The 20,353-nt window shown below is 48.4% G+C and overlaps 1 protein-coding gene across 7 annotated transcripts in view; it reads right to left on the reverse strand.

Moving 5' to 3' along the window:
- The window catches only part of SLC18B1 (solute carrier family 18 member B1), a 134,842-nt gene that overhangs the window by 60,427 nt on the left and 54,062 nt on the right, over positions 1-20,353 (reverse strand). For all 7 annotated transcript variants that reach the window (XM_073575836.1, XM_073575835.1, XM_073575834.1 and 4 more), the window contains exons 4-6: positions 13,517-13,590; positions 12,373-12,520; positions 11,223-11,379 (exon numbers count right to left, since the gene is read on the reverse strand). In XM_073575836.1, coding sequence (XP_073431937.1) covers positions 11,223-11,379; positions 12,373-12,520; positions 13,517-13,590 — 379 coding nt within the window. The remainder of the gene's footprint in view (positions 1-11,222; positions 11,380-12,372; positions 12,521-13,516; positions 13,591-20,353) is intronic.

Raw genomic sequence — 20,353 nt, forward strand, 5'->3', positions numbered from 1 at the left:
TCCGCCCCGAGAAACGCCTGTCCGGCCGTTCTCTGTGTCATTGCACTATGTCATCAAACTCAGGGTGAGTGCAAAATACTCTATGGGGGCGCTTGACTCGCTTAAATGAAACCTTATGGCCCGAAGCCAGGGTGGAATCATCCTCAATCCCCAGAGTCTGGTTGACGGCTCCTATGAGACTATCAACCGTTTCCTAACAACCCGGGGTATCTAGGTCAAGGGGTTCTTCCGAGCCTTGCTTGCTAGCGACTGCTGGTGATGGAGAGCGAGAAGCAGAGCTCACAGATGCCGAGGCACCGGATGGACCGGGAGACACCGTGTGGGTTCGTTTCCCCCGCGTCTGCCTGGAGTGAGAGCGGCCCCTGCAGGCCGGAGGCTCCTGTGAGGCAGAGGACCCCTCTAAGACAGGCAAGCCACTGTCCCTGCCCCTATCTGGGGCCCGAAGGGACTTGATTGCTCTCGTCAGTGATGCCATAGACTGCGACAGTGATAACGCTCATTCCGGGGGACTTGGTACACTGGACTTGGTCGCAGGGGAGGGCTCGCAGGCTTCGCATACTCACTTAGTCTGCGCCTGCGGAAAAGCGGACCGACAAGAGATGCATGCAGCGTATAGAAACGTGTGCGTCTTAGCTTTTCCCTTCACCCATGACAGCACACCTGAGAGAGGGATCCACCCCGCCAGGACAGGAACCTACTGAAATATAAGGGGCGGCACCTCTCTCCCGCTTCAGTTGGGTTCCTGTCCTAGGAAGGGAATCCCAGAATGACAGCGGCGGTGCCTGTCATGGATGAAGAGACCCAGGGCTGTCCCGGTGCGGGAAGAACAGGTCATCTTACCTGTAGCGTCGGACGTCAATTTCCTGGTAGCACAGTCCCCGAGGTCTCCTTGGGGCTCCGGGTTCGTGCGGCTGGCGGCCCCTATGCTCCGGGGCGCTCCATCATGCCTCTCTCCCCTCGCGCGTGCCCCCGGGCAGTCTCCCTCACAACGCGTAGTGTGGGAGTGCCGGGGGTGTTTTCCGGCCACTGACGTCAGCGGCGCAGGGCATCCTGGGAGCGCGCCAGCTGACGTCAGAAATGCAACGGTAATATGGCGCCTGGTGCGACGCCGGCCGCATGGAAAAGGATAGCGCTCGGCCAGCGGTCGCAGGGGGGAGGGGAAAACGCTCACCGGGCCGGACCTACTTAAAGAGGGCGTCAGTGTGGCCAGGTAAACCATGGGGTCAGAGCAGGAACGGTCGCCATCTCCACCTCCATCACAGACCTCGGCTCACAAACATGGCAGCCATTCAAGCGGCAAAAGCAGCAGTCGCCCGAGCCACAGGTCAGGAGACTCCTCGATGTCCAGAGAGCACAGGTCACATGCTCTCCGAGTCTGGTACTCTACTTTACGGGTGGTGAGTGATCTCCATGAATGTTAGTATGGTGTTAATAGGGTCCTTCTTGTGTGTTAAATTCCTTAGGAAAAGCCCAAAAAAGCAGGGAGCAAGAGGAACAATAGAGATTGTGCCATATGTAGAAGCCCCCTAGCGAGAGATTGGCAGAAGGACCTTTGTGCCAACTGCATCCGGCGAACCATGGCGGAGGAGGCGCCGAGCTTTGCAACCAACCTCAGATCGGTCATCAGGTCAGAGGTGGAAGGCTCACTTAAAGTATTGTTAAAGAAAAAGTGTAGAAAAGACTCCCTTAGCTCTTTCTCAGACTCTTCCTCGGCCCTATCTCAGGCCTAACACCCATCCTCCTCCCCCTCGGATAGCGACACGGGTGGCAAGCCGTGTTTTCCAGTAGAGGATACAGATGCTCTTCTCAAGGCCATCAGAGTAACAATGGGCCTACAGGAGGAAAAAATAGCTAAGTCCCTGGAAGAGGTCATCTTCGGGGGTCTACAGGAAAGGAAGAAACGTACCTTTCCAGTCAATGAGAAAGTCCAAGCACTCATTGAAAGAGAATGGAAGAAGCCTGAGATATCAGGAGCACTTCCCTCCTCCCCTTTGAACATAAGGACACGGAGATATGGGATAAGGTTCCAAAGATTGATGCATCGGTGTCCAGGTCATCCAAAAAATCAGCCCTGCCCCTGGAAGACTCAGGAGTACTTAGAGACCCGCTAGATAAAAAAGTGGATTCCTACTTAAGACATACGTGGGAAGCAGGAGGACTAAAACCGGCAATAGCCGGCACCTGCACAGCACATTCCTTAATGGTTTGGCTACAGCAGCTGGAAGAGTAACTTGCTTCAAAGGTCTCGAGGGGAAAAATTCTGGCGGACATGTACCTTCTGCACGGAGCGGCAGCTTTTTTAGCAGACACCTCTGCTGATTCCATGAGACTGACGGCTAGAGCAGCAGGGTTATCAAACGCCGCAAGGCGCACATTATGGCTTAAAGGCTGTCCAGGGGATCAACAGCCTAAAGCCAAGTTGTGCTCTCTCCCATGTGATGGTCATTTTTTATTTGGGAAAAATCTGGATGACATCTTGGAAAAAGCAAGTGATAGAAAGAAGGGCTTCCCCAGGTTTCAAGCGGATCAGAGAAGGACATCCTTTCGGAGAGGAAAATTCAACAGGGGCCGTCCCCCGGGGGATAGGAGAAAATGGGAAGACAAATGGAAGAAGGAGTCCGGATTCATGTTCGGAGGAGCCACCTCATCCTCCAAAAAATCCCCACAATGACGCGAGCATTCCAGTAGGGGGGAGACTGATGCTTTTTTCCCAGGCCTGGGAAGGGATCTCTTCCAATGCCTGGATCTTGAACATCATAAGAGAAGGCCTCAAAATCCCGTTTTTTCAGCGGCCGAGAGCATCATTTGTCGTGACCCCCGTCAGGAAGGGTATAGATGAACAATTAGCCCTGGAGTCAGAAATCTTAAGTCTGCTAGATAAGCACGTTCTCTCCGAGGTCCCGAGTGGACAGGAGAGAACGGGATTCTACTTAGTCCTCTTCCTGATAAAAAAAATGGACCAGTCATTCAGGACAATCATAAACCTCAGAGGCCTCAATCAGTGGATAAAAAAATTAGACCTTCAAAATGGAATCGGTAACTACAGCCATAAAACTGCTACACCACAATTGTTTTATGGCCGTAGTTGATCTAAAGGATGCATACTATCACATCCCGATTCACCCAGGTTATCAAAGATACTTAAGAGTGGCTCTCTACATCCAGGGCAATCTGACATTTTCAATTCAGAGCCCTTCCATTCGGCGTATCCATAGCCCCGAGAGTGTTTACCAAAGTCATAGCGGAGATGACAGCCTTCCTCCAAATCCACAACACGGTCATAATACCCTATTTGGATGACTTCCTAACAGTGGGCAGCTCCGAAGACCATTGCACGGCGCAGGTGGAAAGAGTAACAGACACCCTACAAAGACTGGGGTGGATGGTAAACATCAAAAAATCAAAGCTACAACCCCTAAAGAGACTGATTTTTCACGGTTTCATCCTGGACTCAGAACAACAAACTTGTCTGTTACCAGAGGCCGAGGTGGAAAAGGTGAGAAATATGACATTGGCTGCCCTAGACCAACCTCACATGACCCTGAGAAGCGCGATGTCCTTGCTAGGCACCCTGACAGCGTGTATCCCAGCGGTCAGGTGGGCACAATTCCACACCCGAGAGCTTCAGGGAGAATTTCTGTCAGCACAAAAATTGCTGAGAGGGCGTTTAGAAGGAAGGCTGGAGTTTTCCTTTGAGGTCAAAAACTCTCTCAGATGGTGGTTAGACAGGACAAACCTGATGTCAGGGATACTATGGGACAGTCCAGTGACTGACATAATTCTGACAGACGCAAGTTCCGCAGGCTGGGGAGCACACCTAAGGGGTCAGGCGGCCCAGGAACCCTGGGGGCCTCAAGAGCAAAACGCATCCTCCAACTTGAGAGAACTATGGGCAGTAAACAAAGCCTTAAAAAACTTTATCCCGCTTCTAAACGGCCGCAACGTCCGGATCATGTTGGACAACAGAGTAACAGTGGCGGACATGGTCACACTCCCTAATGAAGGCGGCCAGCGACATTTTTCACAGAGTAGAGCGACATCTACTCTCCCTGACGGCACCACATATAAGAGTGGTAGAAAATGTAGACGCCGACTACCTGAGCCGCAATATACTAAAGCAAGGGGAATGGGCCCTAAATCAGTTAGTTTTTCAGAAGATAGTACAACTTTGGGGGGGAACTGGTAGTAGACCTCTTTGCCAACAAAAGCAACAGACAAGTAGAAAGGTCTTGTTCATTAAACCCAAAAGAAAAAGCATGGGCGGTGGACTCATTGCAAATCCTATGGAATTTCAAACTAGCTTATGCGTTTCCCCCAGTGGCTCTGATCCCAACAGTTGTGAGGAAAATCAGGAAAGATCAAGCCAGAGTGATCTTAATAGCCCCGTTCTGGCCAAAAAGACCCCGATTCTCGCTGCTGCAGATGATGTTCCTCTCGGATCCATGGGTACTACCGGAGATCCCAGACCTGCTAACTCAGCGTCCAATATTCCACGCGCAGGTCAAGGGATTCCATCTGACGGCGTGGAATTTGAAAGGTCAATTTTAATGGATAGAGGGTTCTCTACGGGGTTGGAGGCTACACTGTTGAAAAGTAGAAAGCCAGTAATGACTAACATATATGGCAGAACATGGAATAAGTTCCTACAGTTCCTGGGAAAGCCGTTAGACCAAAAGCGCCCGATTAAGGCCATCTTGGAATTCTTACAAGCAGGATTACAGCTGGGACTGGCGGTAAATACCCTTAAAGTTCAGGTGTCCGCACTGGGCGCACTATACAACTGCAACTTAGCAGCAAACAGATGGGTAGCTAGATTCATTAAATCCTGCCATAGGTCCATACCTATCCCATTACCAACAATAGCCCCGTGCAGGGGTGGATTAAGGGTAGCCAGGGCCCCTGGCAGTTCAGACTCTGTGGGCCCCCCTCGTCACGTGACGGGGGTCACGAATCGTAGAGCCACACTCTACATAGAGAATAATGGGGCCTCCAGCACCGACCTCCACCCGCAGAGCCGCACTCTACATAGAGAATAATGGGGCCTCCAGCACCGACCTCCACCCGCAGAGCCGCACTCCACATAGAGAATAATGGAGCCTCCAGCACCGACCTCCACCTGCAGAGCCCCACTCCACATAGAGAATAATGGAGCCTCCAGCACCGACCTCCACCTGCAGAGCCCCACTCCACATAGATAATAATGGAGCCTCCAGCACCGACCTCCACCCGCAGAGCCCCACTCCACATAGAGAATAATGGAGCCTCCAGCACCAACCTCCACCCGCAGAGCCGCACTCCACATAGAGAATAATGGAGCCTCCAGATCCGACCTCCACCCGCAGAGCCCCACTCCACATAGAGAATAATGGAGCCTCCAGCACTGACCTCCACCCGCAGAGCCACACTCCACATAGAGAATAATGGAGCCTCCAGCACCGACCTCCACCCGCAGAGCCGCACTCCACATAGACAATAATGGAGCCTCCAGCACCGACCTCCACCCGCAGAGCCGCACTCCACATAGAGAATAATGGAGCCTCCAGCACCGACCTCCACCCGCACTCCACATAGAGAATAATGGAGCCTCCAGCACCGACCTCCACCTGCAGAGCCCCACTCCACATAGAGAATAATGGAGCCTCCAGCACCGACCTCCACCCGCAGAGCCGCACTCCACACAGAGAATAATGGAGCCTCCAGCACCGACCTCCACCCGCAGAGCCGCACTCCACATAGAGAATAATGGAGCCTCCAGCACCGACCTCCACTCGCAGAGCCACACTCCACATAGAGAATAATGGAGCCTCCAGCACCGACCGCCACCCGCACTCCACATAGAGAATAATGGAGCCTCCAGCACCGACCACCACCCGCAGAGCCGCACTCCACATACATGGCTGCTCTCAGTGCTCTGTGCTGTGCGCACAGGACCTGTGATGAGGTCACAGGAGGGGAGGAGACAGGGGTCACATGATCGGGGGCCCTGATACCTTACCTCCTGTGATCTCATCACAAGCCTTTGCACGCTACCAGCAGCATCAGCGTTCACGCTACTTGTAGATGCTGCTGGTAGCAGAGCACATAATGCCGCCCCCACGGTCACTCACTTTTAGGTAGGGAGAAGATGGAGTGCCATTGCAGCAGCCAGCAGGAATGTGGTGGGGGCCCCCTTAGAAGCTCTTGTGGTGGGGGCCCCGGGGCTGAAGCCCCGCCTGCCCTGCCTATAATCCGGCCCTGCACGGTGGCGGATTATAATGGGGCAATTTACTGGCCTGGGCTGTGGGCCCCTTAACCCCACTGGGCCCGGGGCAACTGCCCAAATTGACCTCATTATAATCCGCCACTGGCCCCGTGGGATTTAAACCTGGTGTTAGAAGCCCTTACAAAAGAGCCATTTGAAACGATTCAACAACTGCCTATAAAATATCTTACCCTAAAGACCATTATATTAGTGGCCCTTACATCGGCCCGTAGAGTAAGTGACTTGCAGGCCCTCTCAGTGAATCCACCTTATACCCAGGTGTACCAGGACAGGGTTGTGTTAAAAACAGACCCCGCATATCTACCCAAAGTAGTATCAGATTTCCATCGGAGCCAGGAAATTGTCCTCCCCTCCTTCTGTGAGAATCCAAAAAACCCAGGGGAGGAGAAATTCCACAAATTGGATGTTAAAAGGGCCCTGCTAGAAAATATGTCAGTGACTAGCCAGTGGAGGAAGTCCCAGTACCTATTTGTAGCCTTCCAGGGTGCCAGAAAAGGTTACGGAGTGTCAAAGGGGACCATTGCCAGATGGATTAGGGAGCCAATTAGTGTAGCCTACTCAGCTAGTGGCATTCCTGTTCCTGACGGCATCAAGGCTCATTCCACTAGAGCCGTGGCAACTTCTTGGGCTGAAAAGGCAGAGGTATCAATAGACCAATTTTGTAAGGCCGCTACCTGGGCCTCACCATCAACCTTTTTTAGACACTATAGATTAAATCTATCCTCCTCTGCTGACTTAACCTTTAGTAGAAGGGTGCTGCAAGCGGTGGTCCCTCCCTAAGGTGTTCCGAAGTCTCCAAAAATCTCTCAGGTGTGCTGTCATGGGTGAAGGGAAAACCACCATGGTTACTTACCGGTAGCCGGTCTTTCCGGAACCCATGACAGCACCCGTATATTCCCCCCCCCTTTTCACCATATGGGTGTGCACGTTAGTAGGGTGTACTTGTGTGATGTGGTGTTGGATAAACATGTAACTAACCGGGAAGTCCTCTCATGCTCTGTAACCAACTGAAGCGGGGAGAGGTGCGGCCCCTTATATTTCAGTAGGTTCCTGTCCTGGCGGGGCGGATCCCTCTCTCAGGTGTGCTGTCATGGGTTCCGGAAAAACCGGCTACCGGTAAGTAACCATGGTGGTTTTCCTGACATGCTGTACCTGTCAGGCATCCATGCTGAAAAAAAACGCTGGGGGAGGGCGCTCTCCGTTTCTCCTAGCGTGGTCTCTCGGGGGGCTAGGGGGCAGCACTTACCCCAGTCCTGTGCCCCGTGTCCTGGAAGTGCAGAGCATCGCTCCATTCGAACAGGTGCGCTCCACACTACGGGCAGGCCCCCGGAAGAAAAAAGGAATCCTGGGGGCGGTACTTCAGTCTGCGGCCTAGCTTCAGTCCGAAGCTGGGGCCTATTGATCGGACCCTTTCAATAGGGTCCGTCGCCCCTGTCTCATCTTCATAGGGAAAAAGGAAAAAAAAAAAAAAAAAAGTCTGGAAACAGACAGACATGTGCCTCCAGCAGACACTAAGCAAAAAACTGGTTTCCGCCCGCAATCGGGGCGAGGGTGTATACGGCAGAGGAGGAGCTAACCTCTTTTTTTCACTTAATGTCAGCCTCCAGGTGGCAGTAGCATACACCCACAGTACCTGTGTCCTCCAATGAGGCGAAGGAGAAACACTATGATGCAATATGCAGAGGCACTATGAAGCACTATGATGCAATATGATGCACAAAGGCATTATGATGCAATCTGATGCACTATGATGCGATATGATGCAGCGTCACTGTGAAGCACTATGATGCAATATGATGCCGAGGCACTGTGAAGCACTATGATTCAATATGCAGAGGCACTATGAAGCACTATGATGCAATATGATGCACAGAGGCACTATGAAGCCATATGGTGCAACCTGATGAACTCAATATAATGCAATATGATGTTCATAGGTATTATGATGCACTATGATGTACTATGATGCGATATGATGCAGAGGCACTGTGAAGCACTATGATGCAATATGATACATAGAGGTACTATGATGCAATATGATGCACAAAGGCACTATGATGCTTTATGATGCATAGAGGTAGCATGATGCAATATGATGCAACGTGATGCACTCAATATAATGCATAGAGGCACTCTGATGCAATATGATGCACCAAGGCACTATGGATGCAATATGATGCACTATGATGCAATATAATGCAGAGGCATTATGAAGCAATATGATCCGTAGAGGCACTCAATATAATACATAGAAGCACTATGATGCAATATGATGCAGAGGCTCCATGAAGCAATATGATCCATAGAGGCACTGAACATAAAGCATAGAAGCACTATAATGCAATATGAAGCATAGAGGCACTCAATATAATGCATAGAAGCAATATGATGCACAGAGACACTCAATGTAATGCATAGAGGCACTATGATGCAATATGATGCACAGAGGCCAGAGGCACTCAATACAAAGCATAGAAGCACTATAATGCAATAAAAAGCATAGAGGCACTCAATATAATCCGTAGAGGCAATATGATGCATAGAGGCACTATAATGCAATATGATGCACAGACAGACTACGGCCCTGCTTGAAGGTGCAAAACAAGAGACCAGGCCCACAGTTACATCCAAGAGAGCAATCTGTCAGGGTTCTGGATAAACCTCCACTCTGAATGGAACATCTCACTTGTCAGACTGCCCCCACCCGAAGGAGCTAATTACTGAGCTGTAGCTGGAAGGCCGTCTTCATGGAGACACTGTGCTGCATTAACCCCATGTGTCCTCCTATGGGTGGAGTAGTTAAGTCGAACCATGAGATGTAACCTGGACATATGGCCTTATTATAGCCTAGAGGTCCAAGGCTTAGCTGCATATACAGTACAGACCAAAAGTTTGGACACACCTCATTCAAAGAGTTTTTATTTTCATGACTATGAAAATTGTAGATTCACTCTGAAGGCATCAAAACTATGAATTAACACATGTGGAATTATAGAATTAACAAAAAAGTGTGAAACAACTGAAAATATGTCATATTCTAGGTTCTTCAAAGTAGCCACCTTTTGCTTTGATTACTGCTTTGCACACTCTTGGCATTCTCTTGATGAGCTTCAAGAGGTAGTCACTGGAAATGGTCTTCCAACAGTCTTGTTTCAGACTTTTTTGTTAATTATATAATTCCACATGTGTTAATTCATAGTTTTGATGCCTTCAGAGTGAATCTACAATTTTCATAGTCATGAAAATAAAGAAAACTCTTTGAATGAGGTGTATCCAAACTTTTGGTCTGTACTGTATGTGAAAACATACCTCAGCACATGACCAGCTTCAGCACAAAGGCATGAGACTAGCATCAGCCCAGAGGCCTAGGCCATCAACACAGCATTCCACCGTGCACTTAGGCTACTTTCACACATCCGGTGTGTGGGGTCCGGCGGCGTGCGGCGAAAAGCCGGGCCGCCGGATCTGGCCTGCAGCCGTGACACCGGATGTGTATGCGGCGAGAGATACGGCTCGGACATTATTTAAAGGAGCCGCCGGACGAGGTGGACAGAGGCAGCCGATGAGAGACAGCTGCTGAAAGGGAGGTGAGGGGAGGGGAGGATAGGAGAGGGGAGGGGAGGGGAGGGGAGGGGAGAGGGGGGTGGAGAGAGAGACATGGGGGGTTAACACTTAGTGTCCAGGCGAGAGAATCTCTCTCTCTTGCTGGGCACTTGTGGGGTTAACCCCACAGAGAGATCTCTCTCTCTCACCCAGACACTGTGATTGTTAACCCCACAAGTGCCCAGCGAGAGAGATCTCTCACAAGTGTCCGGGTGACAGAGATAGATCTCTCTCTCTCGCCGGGCACCTGTGGGGTTAACATTCACAGAGTCCGGGCATGCGCTGTGGAAAAAGCCGGTCCGGCGCTGACAAAAAACGTTGCAGGGAACGTTTTTTGCAGATGCCGGACGGCTAATTTATGCCGTGTCCGGCAACAACCGGACACGACGCATAACCATCCTGCACGATGCGGCGACCATGAAAGCTTATGGGACAAAACCGGATCCGGTGCTGGATCCGGTTATTAAAAATTTCGCCGCATCGTGCCGGATTACAAAAAACGGATGTGTGAAAGAGGCCTTACCTGTGCTGGCTCCATACCTGCTAGAAAAACAGAGGGAGCTGGTAACGCCGAGAGCCCACCATGGAGGGAAGCAGCGTCCCGTCAGGAATGCTGCATTACTGCCAATGATTTCCTCTCCTGTGCCCCACGAGATCCAGGAAACCAGCCTGTTGCCTGTCTCGTTCTGCACTTCTGCGTTCTACCGTGGAACGCACGCTGACCTGCTCTGGCATCACCGGAGCAGCGATGGCCTTCTCCACCACATGATTTCCCGAAGTAGCGGTGGCTTGCAGGCCGGCGTCGGAGCAGAGAGCCTCCACTGCGGGAGGAAACGGCTCTAACCAGGAGCCTCGTCCGCACCCTGGTCTCTGTGGCTGAGGGACCCCCACCCAGGAGGGTTTCAGCCCCGGGATACTTGACAGGGGGAAGGTTTAGACCAGCCGCCCGATCCCCCTGGGCCCCGTCAAACGTTCACCTTCTATCTTCACTCCTCGTGGAGCAACATACAACCGTCCCCTTTGGGAGAGGAAATACACTGGAGGGTGGAGGTGGGAGGGGCCTTTTAACCTCTCTGTGATCCTGTCCTGCTATAAGTCAAGGGAGGACTACCTCCATGGTACTGTCTGGAGGGACATAATGGAAAATGGAGTTATTAATACAAGTTATTATTCCAAGCCATTGATTACAACAATTCAAAAACCCATGCTATCAGTTTAGCAGCTAAAGCCCACGTGTTATTGGCATCCGCTCCATTTGCAGCTTATTGGCTCTGACCTGAGCCCCACTATCAATAAAATAGATCTGTACCATGTTCCTCTTAACATAGCCGTAAAGTTATAAGACACATTGACGTACCATATCTTGGCAAGACAAAAAAATTTAGTGGTACCATTAGCAAGACAAGACAGCCAAGTGCAATAAATGGGACTTCATATCCAAACGATTGATAGAGAACTCCTCCTATGGGTGGACCCAGGACAAGGCCCAGGCCAGTGAAAACTTCAAGAGAACCCTGTGCATTAAAAGGAGGAAATTAATTTAATATTGAGGGAACTCCATCAAACACAGCAAAAATCATTTTACAGAAGTCTGGAACACACAAAAAAAAAATAGTAAGATGGGATGCTGCACTTTAGGGTCTATAGAATGTACTGTGTAAGGCTACTTTCACACATCCGGTGTGTGGGGTCCGGCGGCGTGCGGCGAAAAGCCGGGCCGCCGGATCCGGCCTGCAGCGGTGACACCGGATGTGTATGCGGCGTCTGATACGGCTCGGACATGATTTAAAGGAGCCGCAGGAGGAACATATACACTTGTGGACGAGAGAGGCAGCCGCTGAGAGAGACAGCTGCTGAAAGGGAGGGGAGGGGAGAGGGGGGTGGAGAGAGAGAGAGACATGTGGGGTTAACACTCAGTGTCCAGGCTAGAGAATCTCTCTCTCTTGCCGGGCACTTGTGGGGTTAACCCAACAGAGAGATCTCTCTCTCTCACCCAGACACTGTGAGTGTTAACCTCACAAGTGCCCGGCGAGAGAAATCTCTCACAAGTGTCCGGGCGAGAGAGAGAGATCTCTCTCTCGCCGGGCACTTGTGGGGTTAACATTCACAGAGTCCGGGCATGCGCTGTGGAAAAAGCAGGTCCGGCGCTGACAAAAAACGTTGCAGAGAACGTTTTTTGCAGATGCCGGACGGCTAATTTTTGCCGTGTCTGGCAACAACCGGACACGACGCATAACCATCCGGAACGATGCGGCGAACATGAAAGTTTATGGGACAAAACCGGATCCGGTGCTGGATCCGGTTATTAAAAATTTTGCAGCATCATGCCGGATTACAAAAGCCGGATGTGTGAAAGAGGCCTAAATCAGAAAAAGTGCAAGTCCAGTTACTTTTCTTTGAAATATTTTGTTATCCAACACTATGATTGAAAAAATTATTAATATATAAAAGCCAGAAATATCACAAGTGGTATCGCCATTTTGTATCTCAGTTATACATAATCTTACCATTACAGTGGCTATATTGTTAGGAAATGCCTTTGCCAGAATGGCAAATGATGATGTAATTGAAGCTCCAAAGCCCACAGCATCCACAGATCTCACCAAAAAGCACAAAGCTATGAATACTGTTCCTTCTGAAGCTTTGTCAAGCAACCTGGAATAAGAAACAGTTACAACCATTAAAAAAGACTGATATTTGAAGAATTTATGCATGCCCTGAGGACATGAGAATTTTATAGTAGCTCATTCATAAGGAACCTATGTATTAACAACGCACCATACATGAAACCTAATAAAATACAAATAACATAACAATACACAATATGCACTAACAACAATCATATGATCACTAGATCCTAGTGAGGACAAAAAGTACAATTGCCCAGGGGCTTAAACCATCAACCTCTCTTCAGCCCCTCAACTGCACTGCTAACGATATATTACATGATAGAATTTGTAATTATGCAGATTTTACTAAAATTTCCAAGGCAAGGAGCACAGTATTTAAAGTCTGTTTTCTATAGCAGTGAAACACTGCTCTCTCAAGCTGCCTAGATTCGTTCTGCTTCAGTTCTTCCTTCAGTGTGCAGCTTTACCTCTGTATGTAAAGAATACAGAAATTCCGCTATTACTTTACACAAAAAACATGAGGTTCATTTTTCCGTGCATAGCAATATTGTAATTTATGTACAGATTAATTGCAGTGTGCTGACAATAGTGTATGTATCTGTCTGTATATTGGCCACATAGCGTATTTGTGCACCTGTACATCAATTTAATATTAAAAGGTGTGCATCCATTATTATTTTTTTTTTTTTTTTTTTTTTTTTTAATTATTTGAGCCATTGGACTTTCCCAAAAAGGTTTCATTACAAGATAATATGGGTTTCCATCTCTTTCACTTAAAAATGAGTCATTATAGCTAGAGACCATCCATACAAAGGTCACCTTGACATGGTTGGATGGCGTTTTTTCGCTTTTGATTAAAAAAGTTAGTCAAGTACTTTATGGTTTTTTTACATATATAGCAATATTGGAATTCGTGTATTCATTAATCGCAGTGTGCATGTATAAGTTTGTATATTAACCACAGTGTATTTGTGCACCGGCATATAAATTTATCTTTAAAACAAAGCTCATTGTAACATACCCGAAAAGAATTGTGGCGACTCCTGACAGAGACAAACCAGCCACAAACATAAATTTTGCTCCAATTTGAACAATCTGGAATAGTTAAAAATATATATTACTTCTATGATTAGTAGCACCAGAATTTTTATGTTTAATGCAAATAATGTCAAACAGTCAACACATGTGCAGGCTTGGACTGGACCACAGGAGAACAGGGGAATCCCCTAGTGGGCCCCTTGTGCAGGAGTAAACTACTTAGCCGCCTCTCCCCTCCAACATGAGCAGCTTTTGGCCCAATACATTTGATTTTCTAAATACAGACAAAAGCATCATCATCATTCATTTAACAATCTACCCAGTTTGTTATTATATACACCATGTTCCAAATTATTATGCAAATGATATTTTTCTCTGATTTTCCTAAATGGTCAGTGCAAATGACAGTCAGTCTAATAAAAGTCATCACCAGTTAGAGTATACATCGAATTTTATTGAACAAACCTCCCAATGATAACAGTAAAATCTCCAAAATGAATAAAAGCTCAAAATGCACTGTTCCAAATTATTAGGCACAGTAGAATTTCTAAACATTTGATGTTTTAACCCCTTCACCCCCAAGGGTGGTTTGCACGTTCATGACCGGGCCAATTTTTACAATTCCGACCACTGTCCCTTTATGAGGTTATAACTCTGGAACGCTTCAACGGATCTAGGCGATTCTGAGATTGTTTTCTCGTGACATATTGTACTTCACTTTAGTGGTAAAAATTTTTCGTTATAACTTGCGTTTATTTATGAAAAAAACAGAAATATGGCAAAAATTTTGAAAATTTTGCAATTTTCAAACTTTGAATTTGTATGCCCTTAAAACAGAGAAATATGTGACACAAAATAGTTACTAAATAACATTTCCCACATGTCTACTTTACATCAGCACAATTTGGGAAGCAACATTTTTTTTTTGTTAGGAAGTTATAAGGGTTAAAATTTGACAAGCGATTTCTAATTTTTACAACAAAACTTATAAAACCATTGTTTTTAGGGACCACCTCACATTTGAAGTCACTTTGAGGGGTCTATATGGCAGAAAATACCCAAAAGTGACACCATTCTAAAAACTGCACCCCTGAAGCTACTCAAAACTACATTCAAGAAGATTATTAACCCTTCAGGTGCTTCACAGGAGCAGAAGCAACGTGGAAGGAAAAAATGAACATTTAACTTTTTAGTCACAAAAATAATATTTTAGCAACAATTTTTTTATTTTCCCAAGGGTAACAGGAGAAATTGGACCCCAAAAGTTGTTGTCAAATTTGTCCTGAGTACGCTGATACCCAATATAGGGGGGGGAACCACTGTTTGGGCACATGGCAGGGCTCAGAAGGGAAGGAGCCCCGTTTGACATTTCTACCTAAAATTGGCTGGAATTGAGATCGGACGCCATGTCACGTTTGACGAGCGTCTGATGTGCCTAAACAGTGGAAACCCCCCACAAGTGACCCCATTTTGGAAACTAGACCCCCTAAGGAACTTATCTAGATGTGTGACGACCATTTTGAACCCCCAAGGGCTTCACAGAAGTTTATAACACCCGGGCGTGAAAATAAAAAATCATATTTTTTCCACAAACATGATCATTTAGTCCCCAATATTTTGTTTTCCCAAGGGTAACAGGAGAAATTGGACCCCAAAGGTTGTTGTCAAATTTGTCCTGAGTATGCTGATACCCAATATGTGGGAGGGAACCACTGTTTAGGCACATGGCAGGGTTCACAAGGGAAGGAGCCCCGTTTGACTTTTTCAACCTAAAATTGGCTGGAATTGAGATCGGACGCCATGTCACGTTTGACGAGCGTCTGATGTGCCTAAACAGTGGAAACCCCCCACAAGTGACCCCATTTTGGAAACTAGACCACCTAAGGAACGTATCTAGATGTGTGGTGACCACTTTGAACCCCCAAGGGCTTCACAGAAGTTTATAACACCCGGGCGTGAAAATAAAAAATCATATTTTTTCCACAAACATGATCATTTAGTCCCCAATATTTTGTTTTCCCAAGGGTAACAGGAGAAATTGGACCCCAAAGGTTGTTGTCAAATTTGTCCTGAGTACGCTGATACCCAATATGTGGGGGGAACCACTGTTTAGGCACATGGCAGGGCTCAGAAGGGAAGGAGTCCCGTTTGACTTTTTCAACCTAAAATTGGCTGGAATTGAGATTGGACGCCATGTCACGTTTGACGAGCGTCTGATGTGCCTAAACAGTGGAAACCCCCCACAAGTGACCCCATTTTGGAAACTAGACCCCTAAGGAACTTATCTAGATGTGTGGTGAGCACTTTGAACCCCCAAGGGCTTCACAGAAGTTTATAACACCCGGGCGTGAAAATATAAAATCCTGTTTTGTTCCCACATAAATGATCATTTAGTCCCCAATTTTTAATTTTCCCAAGAGTAACAGGAGAAATTGGACCCCAAAAGTTGTTGTCCAATTTGTCCTGAGTACCCTGATACCCCACATGTGGGAGAAAACTACTGTTTGGGCACACGTCAGGGCTCGAAAGGGAAGTAATGACGTTTTGGAAAGCAGACTTTGATGGAATGGTCTGCGGGCGACATGTTCCATTTGCAGAGCCCTTGATGTTCCTAAACAGTAGAAACCCCCAATAAGTGACCCCATTTTGGAAACTAGACCCCCTAAGGAACTTATCTAGATGTGTGGTGAGCACTTTGAACCCCCAAGTGTTTCACTAAAGATTATAATGCCCAGGCGTGAAAATATAAAATCCTGTTTTGTTCCCACATAAATGATCATTTAGTCCCCAATTTTTAATTTTCCCAAGAGTAACAGGAGAAATTGGACCCCAAAAGTCGTTGTCCAATTTGTCCTGGGTACTCTGGTACCCCACATGTGGGAAAAAACTGTTTAGGCACACGTTGGGGCTCGAAAGGGAAGTAGTGTTGTTTTGGAATGCAGACTTTGATGGTCTGCTGGCGTCATGTTCCATTTGCAGAGTCCCTGATGTGCCTAAACAGGAAAAAAACCCACATATGACATCATTTTGGATACTAGACCCCCAATGAACAAATCTAGATGTGCCCCCAACTAATCTAATATAAATTAGTAGTGCATGGAGGTGTGGTACAATTTGAAGCAATCCTTCATGCACAGGCCAGGTTTTTCGGGGCAGGTGTCGCACTGGTAAGTGGTGTCCCAGCGTATTCCTTTTTTGTAACACACTCGACACCTTTTTTGCGGCTTACCTTTTCTTGGGGTTGGCGGGACCACCCCCGGAAAATGCTGACCTGGGACAATACGAGCACCTTCAGTTCCTGAAGTACTGGGTCCCGCTCCTTCCTGAGCGCCAAACATCATGGCCTTAACCACTACCTCCTGGAAATGAAGGTACGCCGTATCGCTGGGGCATGCACATTGTGACAGCAGGAATGCGTTGAGCATTGCCATTTGGACGATGTGCACGGCCAGCTTTTTGTACCACACCTTGGCCTTCCTCAATGCATTGTACGGTTGGAGGAGTTGATCGGAGAGATCAACTCCCCCCATTTTTTTGTTGTACCCCACTACACATGTCGGTTTGAGGACCTGTGTAGAGGTACCCCGTACAGTGCAGAGGGTACTGCCATCACCGTGTATGGTGGTCAAGAGATGGACATCTCTCTTGTCCTTGTACTTGACCACCAGCAGGTGGTCGCTACATTGGGCTCTGCTCTCACCTTTTCGGAGCATCTGCCCAAGTAGCGTCTTCGGGAGGCCTCTCTGATTTTTGCGGACAGTACCGCAGGCTGCGGTACGTCGCTCAGAGGAGGGATTTGTTGAGTGGGATGCTGGTATAAAAGTTATCAGTGTAGAGGTGATAACCTTTATCCAGCAGTGGGTGCACCAAATCCCACACAATTTTCCCACTCACTCCCAGGAAAGGAGGACACTCAGGGGGTTCAATCCGGGTGTCCTTCCCTTCGTAAACTCTAAACTTGTGGGTGTACCCTGAGGTACTCTCATACAACTTATAGAGTTTGATTCCGTACCTGGCCCTCTTACTGGGCAGGTATTGACGGAATCGCAGCCTTCCCTTGAAGTGAACCAAGGACTCATCCACGCAGATGTCCCTTTGGGGCACGTACACTTCAGCAAACTTTTTGTTGAAGTGTTCGATGACCGGCCGAACTTTGAACAGACGGTCAAAGTTAGGGTCATCTTGTGCGGGACACGCTGCATTATCAGTATAATGCAGAAACTTGTGGATGGCCTCAAAACGCGTCCGGGCCATGACCATTCGGAACACTGGAGTGTTGTATAAAATATCAACACTCCAATATTGCCGAATTTCCGGCTTCTTCAGTATCCCCATATGGAGGACCAGGCCCCAAAACTGCGTCATTTCAACTGCGTCTACAGGAGACCAGTTTGAAAATGTTGAACGCGGGTTTTGCTCCAAAAATTGACGAGCGTACAAATTAGTTTGCTCCACCATGAGGTTAACAAAATCCTCAGAGAAAAAGACTTTGAAAAAGTCAATTTCTGTGAGGCCGGTGGTGTCAAACTTGATTCCTGATTCTGCCACAAAATCAGGAATCAGTGGCTCGTAATTTTCGGGGGGCGAGGTCCATACGGGAGCACTGGGTCAGCTGCGGGCATGGTGGGCGCTGCCTCATCTTCTGTCCTGGAGCGTCTGCATGGCGGTTCCGCAGGACCCGAGGAGGAAGATGAGGAGGGGGAAGAGGAAGAAGAAGAGGATGAAGAATCCGAAAAATAAAGAAAAGTCGGATCGTCATCCAAATCGCTATCAGTTTCGGAGGCAAGTAAAGCATATGCCTCCTCCACTGAATAGCGCTGTTGGGATGAATTTGATGACATTTTTGTGTAAATATGGTGCTTGGGTGTACACTTTATTGAAAACTGTATGTGTATGTGGGGGGGGGGGGGGGGGGGGGAGTGATTGGTGTAAACTTTCTGTAAAGAAAAAGCTGTGGAAAAAAGTCTAAAACAGCAGGCCTTAGCTGATAAGTGTCACTTATCAAAACTAGGCTGCTGGATGTGCGCACGGGGTGGCGCAAGGGGGGGGGTGGAAAAAAAAAAAAAAGGAAAACGGCAAACTCTGATAAAGTGAACTGTGTCACTTATCCAAGTTTCGCAGCTGCGGGATGTGTGTACGGAGGGGCTAAGGAAAAAAAAGCGAACTGCGTCACCAATCAACGCTCGGCAGCTGCGCACGGAGGTGGCGCAAAAGTGGGGTGGAGGGGGGTAAAAATAGGGGGAAGGGGGATGGGGGGATTGGGGTGGATGAAGATAGATTGGGCAGGGATCAACAGTTAGGGTTGTAGTTAGGTGGCACAAAGGGGGGTGAAAAAAATGAAAAACGGCAGGCACAAGCTTGGATAAGTGACGTGTGTCACTTATCCAACTTTTGCGGCTGCGGAAAGTGTGAACCGAAGTGGCGCAAAGGGGGCTAAGGAAAAAAAGCGAGCGCGAGTGTTGATCGGTGAACTACGTCACCGATCAACGCTCGCCGGCTGCGCACGGAGGTGGCGCAAAAGTGGGGTGGAGGGGGGTAAAAGGGAGGTGAAGGGGGGTAAGAGGGGGGATGGGGGGATGAAGATAGATTGGGGGGGTGAAGATAGATTGGGCAGGGGATCAGGGATCAATTAACACTTACAATTGTAGTTTTCTTTCTTCTTCTTCTTTCTTCTGCAGGGATTGTGATGCTACAAGCTGTGGCACCACAATACCCAGCACAGGAGCTCTTGCTGCGTCCGACCTCTCTGCAGGAATCCTCAGCTAGAGTGAGGACCCCTGCAGACAGGTCAGAGGCAGGTCAGGGGGCAGATCACAGAGCGGTCACATCGCTGCTGTGACCTGTCATTGGTGGGATCGAATGATTACATCGATCCCACCAATCCCTGATCTGCCTGGTGACCATGGCAACTGCCTAGAATCGGAGCTCACAGCTCCGATTACTAGGCAGGTCATGCCCAGGTCACCAGCAGGGCACAGAGCGGTCACATGGTGACCGCAGCTGTGCCCTGTGGTTGGCGCGATTGCCGATCTAATCGATTGCGCCAGCCAACTCCTGCAGGCCCTGCTGGGCCTGCATCAGGCTCCAGCACGATCGGTGCTAATATAGCACCGATCCTGGCCGGTACTGGCAGGGCACAGCGGCGATATAGCGCCACTGTGCACTGCGATTGGCGCGATCGATCAGATCGGCGATCGCGCCAATCCGGGTGCTTTTTGCCGGTGCCTGGCAACTCGATCCCCGCCTAGGACATCATTGTTTCAGCCAAGCTGATTGGCTGAAACAATGAGAAACGCTGCGATTGGCTGTTCAGAATTGTTTTGATGTGAACTGCCTCCCACCCTCATAGATCTTTTGCTTGATGATACTCCAAAGGTTCTCTATAGAGTTGAGGTCAGGGGAAGACGGTGGCCACACCATGAGCTTATCTCCTTTTATGCCCATAGCGGCTAATGACTAAGAGGTATTCTTTGCAGTAGGAGATGGTGCATTGTCATGCATGAAGATGATTTTGCTCCTGAAGGCACGTTTCTGCTTTTTATACCATGGAAGAAAGTTGTCAGTCAGAAACTCTATATACTTTGCAGAGGTAATTATCACACCTTCAGGAACCTTAAAGGACCCTACCAGCTGTTTCCCCATGATTCCGGCCCAAATATGACTCCACCTCCTTGCTGACGTCAAAGCCTTGTTGGGACATGGTGGCCATCCACCAACCATCCACTACTCCATCTATCTGGACCATCCAGTGTTGCTCAACACTCATCAGTAAACAAGACTGTTTGAAAATTAGTCTTCAAGTATGTCTGGGCCCACTGCA

The sequence above is a fragment of the Dendrobates tinctorius genome, unplaced genomic scaffold, assembly GCF_039654945.1.
Source record: "Dendrobates tinctorius isolate UK_male_01 unplaced genomic scaffold, ASM3965494v1 ptg000046l, whole genome shotgun sequence".
NCBI classification, from domain to species: Eukaryota; Metazoa; Chordata; class Amphibia; order Anura; family Dendrobatidae; genus Dendrobates; species Dendrobates tinctorius.